We start from the raw sequence: 17,988 nt of genomic DNA on the forward strand, positions 1-17,988 counted from the left end.
ATAGTCAATTAGTAAAGGAAAAATACCAAGTAAAAATATATTTGTATTGTGCTAGTGATGATCTGACACCAATTGATTAAGTTGGTGTGATGGCCTGGAATGTTTATAAATACTCCCAAGTGCCTATAAGCAAAGCAATCCAGCTTTTCTGAGGAAAACTTGTCTTTTAGCTCATTTTCATTATACACACAGTGTTGGGGACAAGCATGCGGGGCATGCTTGAGGACTCAGAAGAGGTACCATGAGACAGAAAGGTGAAAGGGCAAGGAGGCTGAAGGAATTTCACATACTGATTTGAATTAATCCACTAATAGTTTGGTTTCAGACATCTCTCCTAGTTTCAGTTTTATTGGATTAGCTGTTACGAGTGCTTTAATATTGCTTACTCTCTGAACTGATTAATTCCATTAAAACATTTTTACATCTGGTCATAGTAATATTTTAAGTTGCTAAAATACATAGTGATACATGAACTTTAGTAAGGGCAGTGCAGTATGTGAAAATGTGTGTCAGTCACAGATAGTTCGTGACAAAAAGTTATGGAGTAAACATTTGGTTTATAGGAGTTCTGGACAGCTTTCATAAGAGGGAACGAGAGACAGAATAAATGAATTGGGACGTTGTTGCAAGTCACTATCATCTTTACTTTTCTGATTGTTAAACTGTCAAATGATACATCAATATGATGGGTTGCATTTTTATTAACTCTAATCTTTTTGACCTCTGACCTGCCTACTCAGCCACCTAGTTTTGATGCCATTGGTTGAGCAGCCAGATGTCATGGCCCAATGGCTGATATCATTTTAGCCCAGTACCAATATCTTTATCTCCAGCACTTTAAATATTGACTACATGCAATAGTCTTTTGAATAACACCCTTTGCTGTTGCAAATTAGTCAGGTGGTTCAAGAGCCTTTCAGTGAAAACATTAGCCACAGTCTCATGCACTTACATGGTAGAAAGTCCCATTGAACTCAATGTGACTTAATTCTTTGTAGAGGTGCATAGGATTTCATTGATTGACAGCTACTGCTTAGTTGAAGGAAATGATAAACTCTGTAGAGTAAGCCCACAATTTACATGGGGGTTATGATTAGGGACTTCTGGGTTTTGATCATTCAGGAGCCGATTTGTTCGGGATCCAAGGTGTTTGAGATCCAAGGTACGACTGTATTATTTACTAAATTTATATACTCCCCTTTATCCAAAGATCTCAGGGTGGTTCACAAAATAAAAATACAGGATAAAAGCACAAAAACAAAACAATAACATCCCCTCTCACAAACACAAGTGGTTCAGGCTTTGTCAGACCTCAAATGCAAAAAGTTCCAAACTAGGGAGAAGCCACCAATAAACTCTCCCATGGATGGTGCCCTTAAGAGTCTGTACTCAGTTGGTGTAAAGCACGAGACAGGGCCTGCCCACCCATGAGGCAAGATGAGGCAACCACCCCAGGCAGCAGGATCTACAGGGGCAGCAGATCCCGATGTAGATCTTTATCCCTCCACCTTGTTCCTGATGCAGGTCTTCACTCACTCCTCCTTCTCTGGCAGTGGGGGGGGGGCAATTTTTTGGTTCACCTCGGGTGCCACAATGTCTTGGTCTGGCCCTGGCATCAGAGCTGAAAATATGAAAGACTTAGCTAATACAGCCATGACATAAATTCTTTAATTGAAAACCATTTTTGAACAGTTCAGTTGGATTGCGGGTCATATTTGTGCTTTCCCTTAGGAATGGAAAGAAGCACAAAATAATACTAATACTTTGGTGTATCTTTCCCCCCTTCAGTAAAAATCAATGGCACAAGTCATGATGCAGACCACACCAAATCACTCTGGACCTCCCCAGTCTCCAGCAGTGCTAACCCCATCAGTAACAGCAACAGGTTCAGTGGTTCTTCAGCCCTCAGTGAATGGATCCATTCCAGAAGCAGCTGTCAATTGTAATAATTCCACAACTGGTCAGGTGGATTCCATACCTTCTAGCAACTCACAGGGTAAGGCAGTGGCGGATTTAAATTGTATTTTCTTTTTGTGTTATTGGTGTTAGGGGGGGTTGGAATAAGTGATTCACAAAGAGCACAGAATGAAAGAAGTACTCAGAAACACCTAAAACACAATTAGTGCAGTTTCACCGCTTTTACTGAATTTAGCTTAAAGTAGAGTTTTGTTTCCTGGGCACTATAGAAGCCCTGAAAAGAACTCACCTCTCTCCCAGCTTGACTGTACCTTCTACTGAAACGTTTAAAACTGCATGAAGTTATCCAAGTGTGTTTTCTACACTAGGACAAAATGTCTAAGACTTTTTTTTTTTTTTTGGCAGCAAGTGGTATTTCTTTTGTAGCTCTGTAAGTAAAACATTGTTCCTGTCCTTGTAAACTGAAACACTGGCCCCAAAAGTAAACCTGCAATGAAATTTTGTGTTGTTAATGAACATAAACAATAGGAGGAGAAATGAAATCACAAGAGGAATAAAATATTAGCAATTCCCAAGCTTTCTTCAGTTCAGGGAGCAGTGATTAAAAGGCTTAGATTAGAGGAGATGCTAGAAATGGAGCAACAATAAACAGAAAAAATGGGTTAGATCTAGACTTGCCCTTCTGCTAATGGAAGCTGATTCTCCCTTCTGTAGTAGTGCCCCCCATGCCATCTTTCATGCTGTTCTGGTAGACCCTCTAGCCTTCTGAAGCAGTTTATTTTTAGGGGCCTGCGGGCGGTGGCGTAGGAAGGGGGGGTGAGGTGGGTGTGGGCCGCCCTGGATGCCATCACTGGCCTGCACTGGCCCTGGGTGCCCAAGCAGCTAGCTATGCCACTGCTTGCAGGTGGTGGTGGGGGGGGGGAGGAATCTGCGAAAACTGTCTCTCCTCTTCCTCTTTCCACCAGTGGGAGAATTGCATGAGCAGAATGTGACTTGGGTCAGGTCTGGATGCAATACACAGATTGAGTTCAAGAAATTTTAGTATGTGCCAAAGACAAGCACATAACAGGTTTTAATTATTTGAAGTACTCATAAAGGTTGTAATTAGTAACTTTAACATTAAGGGATTTATATAACATATATTTTAAGATTCATATGGTTGAAGTAAAAATATATTAGGTATAAGATCCTGACTTTTAGACTTACCATCCAAATTCAGTTTTTTCTTCAACATGGTGTCTGAGATTTGTTTTTCAAAGTTTTAGCTAGATTTTTTTTTAACTATTTCTACAAACTGATGATGTTTCCATATAAAAACAACCTTGTCTCAATTATATTTACAGTTCCTTTACAAGATAACATGGCAAACCCCAAAGAGAAAACTCCAATGTGTCTGGTAAATGAGTTGGCCCGTTTCAATAGAATTCAACCTCTGTATAAGCTCTTGAATGAACGAGGACCTGCTCATGCCAAGGTAACTTCATACTTTTCCAGTGTATATGCCATTTGTTACCATTAGAACAGATTATGAACAGAGTAATCCTTGCTGAGTGTAACATCCCTGCAGTTCTGTAACTTTTAAGTTGCCACTAAATATATGAATTTTTTCTTTCTTACATACATAAGTAACTCCAGTCTTCAACATCGCTAGCAGTTTAATAAGTCTCAGTTGTACAAACTTTCCCTTATGATTTCAACCACACGGTTCCAAAACTGCTTTGTTTTTATGCACCCCTACCACAAATGGAAGAAATACCCTTTTGAGACTTCATAAAACCAGCATTTTCCATCTTCTGCCTTCTTCATGATCCTGTTTTCCAGGGAAACCAGTGCCACTAGATAGTGATTTTGATGCAGTTGGCTTTATAATTGGTTGATACAATAAAAGAGGATCTGGCTATTAAAATTTGACTCCATTCTTCTTTGGGAATATTTATTTGGAGATCTTTATCGCCCCCCTCCATTGCCTGGTGTGTAGCTGCTTGTACATTACTTAAAATAATTGTAGGGTGTACACACACATACACATCTGGATCCATAGTGACCCAGAGTGGAACTTTGCTCACAGGATGGACTTGCTAGTAAATTGTGGAAGAGACCATTTTCTCAGATTGCGCCTTCCCCTACAGCCCCTTGTGCCCTCTGCAGAACAGCATGGGAGGTGGGGTGGGGCACAAGGGAAGGGAGCAGTCAGGAAAAATCTCTCTCCCTTGTCGGGCAGCAGGCGCATCTGCTAGATTCAAATTCTTTTCATAAACAGAAGGATACACCTTAGTATCTAACTTATGCCAGCTGTTACATAGTTCTGCATCCAAACTTGGGTGAAACACAAGGTTGCTTTGGTAGGTACATACAGAAATATACACAAGATCTTTGCTTTTCCCTGCAGTTCTATAGGATTAAAATAGATTGCCTTGATTTTTTAAAGAAAAAAACATAGGGCCCTTCCAAAGCTACCATCAAATTAAAGCTTAAATTGGCAGACTGTGACACTGAGCCAAGGCAGAGATCCTTTTCAATCTTTTTCATTTTTACATAGGAAGACAAAAAACACCAACAAGTCTCAGAACGCAGGGTCACAGATTTGATAGTAAAAAATACGAGGATCTATAAGGATTCGTCCCTTTGGTCCCTGTTTTGCTGCCATGGCAGTACTGGAAAATACCAGGCCCATGATTTCTACATTTGATTAATGTGATTTGTGGTTTATGGTGGGTGTGGGTGAAAACAAGCCATTTCAAGAGGATCAGTTTCAATGGTCCTGACTTTTGTGTGTGTATGATTCTCCCCCTGGTCTCCACTCCAGTCTCACAGGTTGCTCCCCTTTTCCTGACATTCCCTTTTGATCATTCTGCTTGCTGCTCAGCTGCTAATCTCAGCTGAAAGAAGAAGTGGGGAAGAGCATTGCTCTTCTTACTTCCTCCTTAGCTCTATTCAGTGCTTCCAAGGACACCTGCACTCTGGGAGTGGGAAATTTGCCACCCACATTAATTCTGAAGTTGTTCCATCAGCTGTGCAAAAAAGTGGTGGTGGGCAATATGAATGGCACGTACAGATGCACCTGGTGCTTGTAAACTAGAGGTAATATATTCACTAGTCACCTGTGCTTGCTAGGGCTGATGAGAGTCAGTCCAAAATCTCTGGAGAGTAGATGACATATTCCACAAGGGTTGCTCTTGCTAACATTGACCTTATTTACTTGCCCTTTACGTCTTTGAAGATGTTCACGGTGCAGCTGACTCTTGGAGAGCAGACATGGGATGCTGAAGGAAGCAGTATTAAAAAGGCTCATCATTCTGCTGCTAGCAAAGCTCTGAGTGAAACTACCCTCCCCAAACCAGCACCTAGACCACCCAAAAACAATGTTAATAATAATCCAGGTGAGTCACCATTCTACTTGCCACAATATTCATGAATGTGTTCAGCCTGGGTTAGTGTCATTTCAGCTGTGGTATATAGCAACCATAAGTGAAGCTAGAAAACAGGAATCAGCGGAATGATGAAAAGCTATACTCTTATCATGAGATTGCATAATTATTCATCTTATTTCCATAGCAAGAGCTATTGAGCTTTCATATTTCTGCAAGATTCAGCTCCAAAGTGTGTAAATTGCATTAATATGAACTGCATTAATTTGTTGGGGGAGGGAATAGTGACCAGACACAAAATCAACACATTTGAACTGCTTATTTATCTTAATAAAGCTAGAGAAGGAAGAATTTTAACTCATCTCTTTGCAAGAGGGTGTCATGTGAAAGTACATGCGAAGAATGCGTTCAGTTATACATTTTGCACTGTTTGACCAGCAGAGGGCTGTAGAACACCTGTGATTCAAAACCTATGTTGCTAAATTGCAAAAGGAAGGGACAACAGATCTACTGTATCACTTTTCTGAAAGCAAACTATGTTTTTGACAGAAAAGCACCGCTAGTAACAGTTCTGGTGGTATAGTAAGATCATGACAGGACCAACTAAAATGTGTGTTTCTGCTTTATTTGTCAAAATGAGATGATAAAACTTTTACTACTATAGCAGTTTCATACTAATCTATATTAAATTAAAACTTGAGACTTTCCAAAGCTGAACTAACAGAGTTCTGAATGTAGAATTTGATTCAGAATGTAGATTACTACATTCTGGGGTGTATTTCACTGCATATTGGGAATGCCTTGCCTTTCCCAGTACAGCTGTTGAAATTGGCAGAGGAAGATTGCTGGTGCTGCCTGTTTTCTCTGGTGACACAATACAGGGCCTTCTCTGTATTGGCACATTGACTGTTGGAGACCCTCCCTCTGAAAGTATGATTGCCACCCTCAGTAGCTACCTTTTGATGCCAACTCAAGCTGTGTTTTTTCATTCATGCTTTTTGTAGACTAAGCATGAATATTAGACATTATTGTCATTATTAATGTTTTCTGCTGTGTATGTTGTAATGATTGTTTTAGATTTTTCAAAGTTCTGTTTTTATTGTGTGTTGTATTCATGTGATGGACATGTTATGCCTTGCATGATTTAAATGGATGTAGGATGATTTAAAATTAAACTAACAAATAATAATCATCATTTATAAATAGTTCTCTTTATCAGCACAAAATTATTCTGGGCAAATTACAAAGATAAAGTGTTGTGTGGAGTGACAGTTGGTCTAATACAGTGTACAGTGGTGCCCCGCAAGACGAATGCCTCGCAAAACGAAAAACGCACAAGACGAAAGGGTTTTTCGGTTTTTGCGTCGCTTCGCAAGACGATTTTCCCTATGGGCTTGCTTCGCAAGACGAAACGTCTTGCGAGTTCTTGGGAGTTTGTTTCCTTTTTCTTAAAGCTGCTAAGCTGTTAATAGCCACTAAGCCGTTAATAGCCGTGCTTCGCAAGACGAAGAGACTCGCAGAACGGATTAATTTCGTGTTGCGAGGCACCACTGTATTATATTGCCTTTCTGGTGTTAGTTATCCTATATATAGTGGTACCTCAGGTTAAGTACTTAATTCGTTCCGGAGGTCCGTAACTGTTCTTAACTGTTCTTAACTGAAGCACCACTTTAGCTAATGGGGCCTCCTGCTTCTGCCACGCCGCCGGAGAACGATTTCTGTTCTCATCCTGAAGCAAAGTTCTTAACCTGAAGCACTATTTCTGGGTTAGCGGAGTCTGTAACCTGAAGCGTATGTAACCTGAAGCGTATGTAACCTGAGGTACCACTGTATAGGTTAGCTTCACAATATTCAGTTCTTACATGGAAGACCACCCAGTAAAGAAATTGATGTGAAACTTGTTTCATAGAATTGTCAAGTTGGAAGAGATTTCCCTGAGGGTCATTTCTTCCAACCCCCTGCAATGCAGGAATCACAACATGCGGTTTCCCATCCAATTTTTAAACCATACTAGACCCTGCTTAGTTTTGCAAATGTGCTAGTAGTTTTCATTGCTACACCACTAGGAGGAGTTTTGTAAGATATTACAATGCCACACTGCTTTTAAAACGTTTTATTGCATTTTTTTGTGTTTTGCTTCTGTAAGCTGTCTTGGGTGCTACTTGTGCAGAAAATGCAAGAATTTTAGAAACCAAATACACTTTATTTATTTAAAGTATTTATAGACTATGAGTAAAACATACTCAAGGCAGCTTATGCAATACCAGATAAAAATACAATTTCCTTTTTTTAAAAAAAAAATATTTATTAAAGTTTAACAGATACAAAGAAACAAAGAACAAACAATAAAAAATTACAATAAAAAAGAAAGAAAAAATATAGAAAAAGAAAAGCAAAAACAACCCAAAAAAACAAAAACATTTTAAAAACACAAACATTTAAAAAAGAAAAAGAAAAAACCCATATTTTCATATCCTTATTTTACATTTGTTTATTTCCTTGACTTCCTCAAACCTCCCTCTTTGCATTCCAGTTCAATTAATTATTTCAGCAAGTCCTTTCCCTTTTTCTCCAATTTAAATCCAAACTTTTTCTTAACACAATTTAGCCTTAAATTTTACACTTTAACCATAGTCAATCTATTCTTACTTAATTCTTAGTAACATTTCTACTAAAGCCCAATACCTTCTTTCCAACAATCTCCTAGCATTCATTAATTTTGCAATATTTCTGTAAATATACTTTAAATTTTTTCCAATCTTCTTCCACCGACTCTTCTCCCTGGTCTCGAATTCTGCCGGTCATTTCCGCCAACTCCATATAGTCTATCAATTTCATCTGCCATTCTTCCCGGGTAGGTAGATCTTGTGTCTTCCAGTACTTTGCAATAAGTATTCTCGCTGCTGTTGTAGCATACATAAAAACACCAATTGGTCGACCATGCCCAGAAGAAAGGCCTCTGGTTTCTTCAGAAAGGTATATTTAAATACCTTTTTCATTTCATTATATATCATCTCCCAAAAAGCCTTAATCCTTGGGCACGTCCACCAAAGGTGAAAGAATGTACCTTCAGTTTCTTTACATTTCCAACACTTATTATCGGGCAAATGATAAATCTTTATAAGCTTGACTGGTGTCATGTACCACCTATATATCATTTTCATAATATTCTCTCTTAAGGCATTACATGCCGTGAACTTCATACCAGTGGTCCACAACTGTTCCCAGTCAGCAAACATAATGTTATGCCCAACATCTTGTGCCCATTTAATCATAGCAGATTTAACCGTTTCATCCTGCGTGTTCCATTTTAACAGCAAGTTATACATTCTTGAAAGTATCTTAGTTTTAGGATCTAACAGCTCTGTTTCCGATTTTGATTTTTCCACCTGGAAGCCAATTTTTTTGTCCAAATTATAGGCTTCTCTTATTTGATAGTAATGAAGCCAGTCTCGCACTTTATCTTTTAATTTCTCAAAACTCTGCAATTTCAATTTATCTCCTTCTTGTTCCAGAATTTCCCAATATTTCGGCCATTTGGCGTCCATATTGAGCTTTTTCAGGGCCTTCGCTTCCATCGGTGACAACCACCTTGGGGTTTTATTTTCCAGTAAATCTTTATATCTTATCCAAACATTAAACAATGCTTTCCTGACAATATGGTTTTTAAATGCTTTATGTACTTTAACCTTGTCGTACCACAAGTATGCATGCCACCCAAAAACATTATCAAAACCTTCTAAATCCAGAATGTCTGTGTTCTCAAGAAGCAGCCAATCTTTCAACCAGCAGAATGCTGCTGATTCATAATAAAGTTTAAGGTCTGGCAGGGCAAATCCGCCTCTTTCCTTTGCGTCAGTTAATATTTTAAATTTTATTCTGGGCTTCTTGCCCTGCCAGACGAATCTAGAAATATCTCTCTGCCACTTCTTGAAACAGTCCATTTTGTCCAAAATTTTCATTTTATTCAACTTAAACCCTGCTACATTGCCAAATTCTTGGATCAGTTCTAATACTCTTTTAGTGCTTGATTCTGGCTCCTGTAAAGTCAATACCAAATCATCTGCAAAAGCTTTTAACTTGTACTGTTTAATTTCCACTTTAATACCTTCTACCAGTTGGTCCTTTCTAATCATGTTTAGCAAAACCTCCAGGACCGATATAAAGAGCAATGGAGAGATTGGGCAACCTTGTCGTGTACCTTTCTCAATCTTAAACTCTTCCGTTACTACGTTGTTCACAATTAGTTTAGCCTTTTGCTCCGGGTAAATTGCACCTATACCATTTCCAAAACTTTGACCAACCCCTATCCCCAGTAAATTCTTTTTCATAAACTTCCAAGAAATATTGTCAAAGACCTTCTCCGCGTCCACAAAGATCAGTACAGCTTTAGTGTTAATCTTCGCTTGTAACTTTTCTAAAATATTAATTATGTTCCTTGTATTGTCAGACAGGTGTCTGCCCGGGAGAAAGCCTGCTTGGTCTTTGTGAATTACTTCTACTAACACCCTTTTTAATCTTTTAGCCAAAATATCTGCAAAAATTTTGTAATCCACATTAAGCAGTGATATGGGGCGGTAGTTCTTAAGCTGTGTCTTTTCGGCCTCTATTTTTGGTATTAGTGTAATGTAGGCTTCCTTCCACGACTCTGGCGCCCTTTTCCCTTCCAAAATTTCATTACAGACTTCCTTTAGAGGTTGTATTAACCATTCTTTCAAAGATCTATAGTATCTTGAAGTTAGTCCATCCGGCCCTGGAGATTTGCCCAGTTGCATACTCTGGATAGCCCCTTCTACTTCCTGGTCCGTTATTTTATGGTCCAGCATTAATTTATTTTCATGGGAGATTTTTTGTAGTCCATTTATTTTCAGGAATTTATCAATGTCCACTTCACTCTGCTTTTCTTGCGTGTATAGTTGTTTAAAATACCTCTGAAAGCACTTTCTGATTTCCACAGGATTCTGTACATTCTTTCCTTCTACTTCCAAATTCGTAATAGTATTTAATTTTTGTCTTTTTTTCAACTGCCAGGCCAGCAATTTCCCACACTTGTTTGCTGAATCAAATGTCTTTTGTCTCATCTGTTTAATCTTCCATTCAATTTCCTGGTTCATCAATTTCATATATTGTACTTGATAAAGCTTTATTTCTTTCAATATCTCCTGAGACTTTGGTTTTTCCCTCAATTTCTTCTCTCCTTCCTTTATTTTCCCCAAAATTCTTTCTTTTTTCTCATTTTGCATTCTCTTCCTAATTGCATTCTGTTGTATCAGGAATCCTCTCATAACGGCTTTACTTGCATCCCAAATTACTCTTTTTTCCACAGTCGTATTCATATTTATCTCAAAATAGTCTTTCAAAGTTTTCTGTGCCTTTTTAGTAAATTCATCATTCCTAAACAAAGAGTCATTCATCCTCCATCTAAAGGAACCAGTTGGAATCAATTTCATTTCCATCCTTACCGCATTATGGTCAGAACAGGTCTTGGGGCATATTTCCACTTTGCTAGTCTTTGGGGCCAACCCTCTAGTTACCCAGATTTGATCAATTCTTGTCCATGTCATTTTAGCCTCAGAAAAGAAGGTTCCCTCTCTTTCCAGAGGGTTCTTCACCCTCCAGATATCGATTAAGTCCATGTTTTCAATCATGTCAAAAAAGGTTTTTGGTAGTCTTCCATCTTTGGTAATTGTTTGTCTTTGCGCCTTATCCATATTTGTAGATACTACACCATTCATGTCCCCCATCAGAATCATGTTATAGTCCATATAGTCCATCAAAATTTTGTGCAGCTTCTTGAAGAATTCCGATTTCCCTTCATTAGGTGCATAAATGCCTATTATCAAAAAATTTTCTCCTTGTGTTTGAATTTCAATTGCTATAAATCTTCCTTGTTCATCTTTAAAGATAAATTTAGGTAGAAGGCTCTCCTTTGCATAGATGACTACACCTCTTTTTTTAACTTTGTCCGATGAAATAAATTCTTGGCCTAGTTTTTTATTGCCCAATAGCTTCCTGTGTAATCTTGTCACATGAGTTTCTTGTAGACAAATCAAGTCCAATTGCTCTTTTTTCAATAAATGAAACACTCTACGCCTTTTTTCCGGAATATTTAGACCATTGCAATTCCAGCTCAGGACCTGCAACGCCATCCTGTGGTTACTTTGATATTCCCCCAACTGCTCCCAGAGTTTGCTCCTCTTCTGAGGGTGGTACCGTTGGTTCTTTAACTGGAGAATCCAATCCAAAAGACAATGCCGAAATGTCCAGGGGGCCTTTACCTGGTGACGTTCTCTTCTGTGTTCTTTGCTCCAACCCTCTGTCTGGTGGTCTCCTTTCCAATGTAGTTGAATCTATTCCAGTTCCCTTCTGTAGGTCTTCTTTGTATTTGTACAAAAACTTTATTTTATCTTCCAGAGATCTTATTTTTATTTTCCTTCCCTTGAAGTTGAAGGAGAGGCCTTGAGGGAACTCCCACCTGAAATTAACTTGGTTCCTTCTCAGGAGATCCACCAGGTCCTTATAATCAAGTCTCAGGTCCAAAAGATGTTTTGGGATATCTTTAAAAATTTCCACCTTTGATTGGTGAATTACCAAGGCGTTCTCGTAGTGCCAACTTAGGATTTTATCCCTTTCTTCTTTAGATCGGAGTGTGATCAGGCAATCCCTTATTATGTTCTTCTCCTTTTTCCCTCCTCTTCCAAGTCTGAAGGCTCTCACAATTTTAAACTGGTCTTCTTGCAAACCTAGGTCCCAGTGGGCTGCAAATTCGTTCGTCATTTAGTCACTCAAAGAGTCCTTTTCTAGTTCAGGTATTGCTCGAATCCTCAAGTTTGTCTGTTTCTCTTTAAGCTCGATCATAGAGAACAGCACCTTATGATCTTCTACTTGTTTTCGCACCTCAGGGACCTCTGTTTCTAGTTGTGCCACCTTGGCTTCAACAGTGATGATCTTTTCCTTAACCTCCTCTGCAGTCTGTCTAGTTAAATTAGATTCCTTGACTAGTGTCTCAATCGCTTCTGTATTAGAATTAACTTTTTGCTCCAAACTTTTAATAGTTTGTTCTGAACTTTTTATCGATTGTGTGTTCTGGTCCAATTTTTTGTTCATTTGTTCCAAGGAGTCAGTTATTTTAGTCAAGGCAAGTGCCAAAACATCTTCTGAAGTCATTCCTCCCTTTGGTTTAGTATGCATTGAGGCAGTTGCAGAGGAGGCAGAGGAGGCAGGAGGGCCAGAAACAGATGTTCTCCGAAGAACTTTCCCAGACCTTGTTATTCCCTGTTTCTCTTTCTCATCAGCCATAACACTCAAGGCCCCAAGGTCAAATTCAATCCCCTGGCTTTATTTTTCGAAGTTGGAAAATTCCACCCCTTATAGCAATTTCAAAGTCCTCCTCTAGGGGAAATGGCTACTCTTTATCTTCTTTTATTTTTCCACATTGCAATTGCCAAATACAGTTGCCAAATGTAATTGCAAAGTACACCAATATTATTTGTATCCAGGCTTAGCTTTAGTTCAAATAAAGGTAGTTGTAACTTTTAAACCAGAAAGAAAAGTAGTTGAGACAGTGTGTCACTCTAGTTTCACTTTTCCACTTGTAAGCAGTCCAAAGTACATCTATTTAATGGCTGCCAGTACCCAGGATCCGAGTGGTGGAAAATTAACTTCTCAACCCTTTTTTCACAGATAAATAACAACCAAAAGTCCTCCCCCTTTTTCTTCTCCCTCCAAAAGGGTGTTCACTATTTCAACTTAAAGTTTAAAGTGTTAAAAAACAGTCTTTCAGGCTTTAGATTAAGCCCAATTGCTTCCGACTATTTACAAAGAAAGGAAGGCTGACTTCCTGTTTGGCACCTTCCCCGTTTGTAATCCAATTCAGTTTTTAAAGGTCTAATTTCTTCTCTTTACTCACGGGTCCTTATTTTAGAAGTCCAATTGTCAGCAGGAAAAAGTCAGCGCTCTCCGACGATGGCTATGCTGCTTCACTCCACGAAAGTAGCAGTCAGTTCGCAGCACCGCGCCGCACACCCCGCTTTACTCCGGAGCCCCCAGAGGGGTTCCCCGCAAGCAGGGGAGGTGCTCCTGGTGCCCTGCCGAACCCCCACGTTCCCAGGCTTCCACCGCCTGGAATTTCTAGCGGGTCCCTGCCTTCGCCACGGCAGGAGACCCAGTTTCCGCGGAGCCCGTTCCTCCGGTCAGAGGAACTCCGCCATTCGTCGCTGGCGCTAACCCGGAAGTCCCCGATAAAAATACAGTTTCCAACAATAGTAAAACAGAAGTAGAATACCAAATCTTCTTTAACACATACAAACATTTATAAAACCTGGTAGTAATAAATACACTTTCAGTTCAAAAATAAAACACATTTTTTTCACAAAACCATTTGCTATTATGAAGGAACTCAATAGCAGCGCAGAGAGTTACTTATGAATAAGCTAGTGAAAATGAGTGAGTACTTAAGGCCTCTCTGAAGTTTAATTCATTGGTTAGCAATGAATTTAAAAGTCGTGAGGCTGTTGCAGAGGAAGCCACTCAACCTAGTGGTGGGTAGATGACAGATCATTGGCATTTGCAAAGCACAGAGCTGTGGTTTTGCATGGTTTGATTCCAAACTGTGGGCAAAAGTAGATCACTGGTGTCTTTGTGATGCCAAGGGAGTGGCAAAATTGGCCTGCAGGGGATGAGGGAGATAAAGATCCGGCCAGCCACCAGCTGCATCCAGTTTCCCCACCTCTGCAGTAGAGGGGCTGTGTCAAGAACTTGGCAGCAGGCCAGTTGTGTGTGAGGAGTGGGGTTAGGAGTCTCAAAAGCACCCAGTGAGAAAAGCTAGTTGTTGACTACAGTTGTGCACAGGGATGTAGGAATAGTCATGTGAGTGCACATGCCCCAGGAAACCAATTCATGCTTGCTTTTTTCATGTATCTTTATTGGGAGCAAAATATACCTGTTATCCTTTGTGCTTTTATACATTTTCCATCTAGGTAGGAATAACATTTGCTCCATCCTGCTTAGCACTTTAATACAAACATTGCTAAGAAAATGCACCGTAGAGGATGCAGACTGCTTGCTGCCTTTTGTAGTTTCAGTAAAAATCTGGTATCTGAATGGATGAAGGACAGGCTATAAATATTTTTTTAAAACCATATAAAAATAAATGAAATCAACAAGACTACCTCCATACCTGAGACGTTTGTAGAATCTTGTACCCAAATCTAGATCTGATTTTTTAAAAGCCAGTTCTGCATTCTAACCACTAATAATTTAAGTAGAAAATGGAAGCAGTGTTGAACTTTATATTTCTATTACACTTCTTAAATGCTGGTTATATCTTCTTATTTTTGACAGGCAGCATTACCCCAACAGTGGAGTTGAATGGTCTTGCTATGAAAAGAGGAGAGCCCGCCATCTATAGGCCGTTAGATCAAAAGCCAGTTCCAAACTACAGAGCGAATTATAACTTTCGAGGCATGTACAATCAGAGGTTTGTGTATTTTCAAGTGTTTCTCTAATTTTCCTAGTTCTGACTGCCCTTCAGAAAGCAACCTCAGGGCAGCTTTTTAGCCTCCCGTTTCTACTTCTTGGTTTTCATTAGTTGACATCTTATCTGCTTCAAGTGTGCTCTGAATTCTGAAATTTCCCTTTCCTCCTGGATGAGATTGAGAAGCTGCATCTGGAAAGTTAGCAGGAAACGGAACTGTTCGTCCATCCCAGTAGATATTTATGGCATTCTTCAGTTTGCAGATGTTGTTACTGGATAGCATTTGGCTTATTATTTTTTTTAAAAAACAACCCCACCGCAATTCTGCATTTTACAAATCTCCCGTTTAAGACATTCCTAAGAATGGATGTGATCTCTCAACAGCTGTTATGTGAGAATAGCAAAGCTTTCATTTTCAAGCTGGTCTCTACATTTTTGAAAGACTGACAGTACAATCTTATACATGACTATTCAGAAGTAAGTCTCACTGAATTCATTTGTTTTCTGGTAAATGTGGATATGATTGCAATTCACAAGCTTCAGAAGCCCATGAAAGCCTATGAAAGTGATCTGTAGGAGCAGCTTTGGCAATAGAGATCACAGAACACCCTTACTCCAACTGGGAACATCTCCAACCCCCAGGAGACAGTTGTGTTTTATAAGCATTTTGATCCAGTTAGGCATTACTAACATCATTATGGTTTTGTAACCTGGTCATCTAAGGGCATGTGATCGTCAGTTTCTCTGCCTTCCCCCACCAATAGTTAATTGAACCCCCCCCCCCAAATCAAAGAATAATTATAGGATTATTGCAGAAGAGATCTCCCACACAGTGGTCCCAGGGCATGGTCAAAGGACAGATGTTGCTGCCAACTTGCTATGTTAAGCAGCTGTGGATCTGGTCATTTCCTACATGGAAGACCACCTGGGAACGTCATGTACACTATCTTGAATCCCATGGTAGAAGATAGAAGGGATATAGATGTTTAGAGGTCTAAATAAATCAAGGTGGCACAGGATAAGATTTTCTTTTCCTTGATTAACCATTTGCTGTGTATTCATTTTTCATTTTCTTTTTTATATGTTAAATCTGCCAATAATAATAATAATACTAATAATAAATCTGCAAGTAATCAATATATGTGCTTTTTGAGACATTGAAGGAAGTACATACAATAAACAAAAAATACTACTGATTCTTAGAATAGTATTTATGTTTGCATTTCTTATAAAATATACTACCCTAGAGCCCAAACATCCCCAGAAAATAAAATGAAAATAAAAGAAGCAAGTGTGCGTTGAACTCTCAGTGGCTCAGCCTCAGTGGATGCTGTGTTTGCCTCTACCAATTTATCAAGCAACTCTTTAGTTGATTAATCTCTTCATTAGGGCTGCAGTCGTAACTCCTAGCAGGGAGAGTGGCAGATTTGATTAAGCAGTGCAGCCAGTGTGCATCCACAGCCCTACTGCTTCACTGTGCCAGCTCCCAGGTTGGTGCATCAAAGAGACCCAGATCAGTTTCGTTGCTGTCGCATGATGGCAGCACATGATCTGCTAGATCCTGAGAAAGCCCACCCCACCCCCATAAATGCCCCATTTTGGGATTTCCATTGGCTAACACTGTTGGTAGCTTCCATCTGCCTCCCATTTGGGTGGCTCCTCCAGCATGGTAGATCAGGGGGTTGGATTGTGTTGTATGTGAATCAAAGTGTAGAATTTTTAAAAATACATATTGCTATTCTTTTATCAAAGCAGCTGGTTTCTTAATACAGCCAAAGTGGAAAATGTTGTCAGATTCTGTGCAAATAATTTGGGTGGCGATGGATTTGAAATGCACTACTCCTTCCATTTCCCCCTCCCAGTGCCTTATTCTCATGCACCCTTGAATACAAGCCATTTCCCTAGCTAATATTTCTAAAGATAGCCGTAAAGGGCTTGGTAGTGAATTCTCATATTGAAACTTGCCACTCATCTGGATAACTGGCCACCGGAGAAGGCAAGCCAAGCTAATGTTTGAAGGACTTGCCTTTCCCTAACAATCCTAGGAAGAATGTGGAACCACATGAGCCTGTTTAGGGCAGAATGGGGAGAAGCAGAAAAGTGGGATAGAAATATTTTAAGTGAAAAGAACATGGAATGTTCTTGGCAGGGGAGTTCAGAATAGCCCAATTCAGATTCCTGAAGTACAGAATGAATTGGAAAGACTGAGATCCTAACACTTAAAAATGTCTTTGCAGCATGTAGCTTGGCTTTCTTGCTTGGGTCATTCAGAGATGATTACCCTACAGGGACTTACTTGCATGTGAGCCTACTCTCTTGAATGCAGCACCCTGATTGTGGTTTGGTGTGCATATAGGGTAAGAAGGGGCAGTCCTGCACTGGGACTCCTGTGAGGGTTGGGTGAAGACTGAATTTTAGCCCTCTCCAGTGATGTTGCTCTGTAGTTGGCAGTCTGTTTTCAGGGATGCACTGGGAAAGCTGTCACTATTCAAACCCCACTAGCCAGTGCAAGTATAGTAAAAGAATAGCATGTCTCTGTTGGGGTAGGACATTGGGCTTCATTCAGTCCTTTGCATCCTCCTGGTTTCTTCAAATTTTGGGCCCACGAATGAATCAGAACTAGTATCCAACTTATTTAGCAGAGGTATGCTTTTGAAGTATGAGCAGATCCAATGATCCTGCCTTTTTAAAATAACAACAAAAGGCCTTTGCATTCAGTTTTCATGTACAAATAGCTAGTGTGCTACTCAGGAGACTAACTACAGGGTAATCTACACACTACACCCAAACTGCATGTAAGGAAAATCCAACAGCCTTTTTGTAAATCAAAAGCAAGGAGGCTGTGATTTTGAGCCGAGGGGTGGTGCACCTGCATGTAATTTATTCTCCACTGACTTTTCCTCCTTGGGTTCAAATGTGTAATTATCCTTGTAAAATGGATCTGTAACTGAGGGATGATTTTGAGCAGGGGAAACTACAGGTGGTTAAGCCCTACCACCATCCCTACTCAAAGTCACAGCCTTATGAAACTGCTTTCATTAAGCACAGAACAAACCTGTGGGGTTTCATGTCATACATTTACTGTTTTGTTTACTACTTTGGATGGAAAGTTAATCATGTTATGGAAAGACAACGCTCCATAGTTTCTGACCACACAGTAAGCCCAGTGTTACCTGCCTCCCTGTTCTTCTGAGGAGGTGAGGGAGTCTATATGACCTACCCTATGGC

At 39.7% G+C, this 17,988-nt stretch overlaps 1 protein-coding gene across 6 annotated transcripts in view; it reads left to right on the forward strand.

Moving 5' to 3' along the window:
• Positions 1 to 17,988, forward strand: part of STAU2 (staufen double-stranded RNA binding protein 2) — a 150,606-nt gene that overhangs the window by 2,331 nt on the left and 130,287 nt on the right. For all 6 annotated transcript variants that reach the window (XM_053395843.1, XM_053395842.1, XM_053395841.1 and 3 more), the window contains exons 2-5: positions 1,789 to 1,996; positions 3,261 to 3,391; positions 5,138 to 5,297; positions 14,628 to 14,763. In XM_053395843.1, coding sequence (XP_053251818.1) covers positions 1,798 to 1,996; positions 3,261 to 3,391; positions 5,138 to 5,297; positions 14,628 to 14,763 — 626 coding nt within the window. In that variant the 5' untranslated portion in view covers positions 1,789 to 1,797. The remainder of the gene's footprint in view (positions 1 to 1,788; positions 1,997 to 3,260; positions 3,392 to 5,137; positions 5,298 to 14,627; positions 14,764 to 17,988) is intronic.

This window comes from Podarcis raffonei, chromosome 7 (assembly GCF_027172205.1).
Source record: "Podarcis raffonei isolate rPodRaf1 chromosome 7, rPodRaf1.pri, whole genome shotgun sequence".
Taxonomy (NCBI): domain Eukaryota; kingdom Metazoa; phylum Chordata; class Lepidosauria; order Squamata; family Lacertidae; genus Podarcis; species Podarcis raffonei.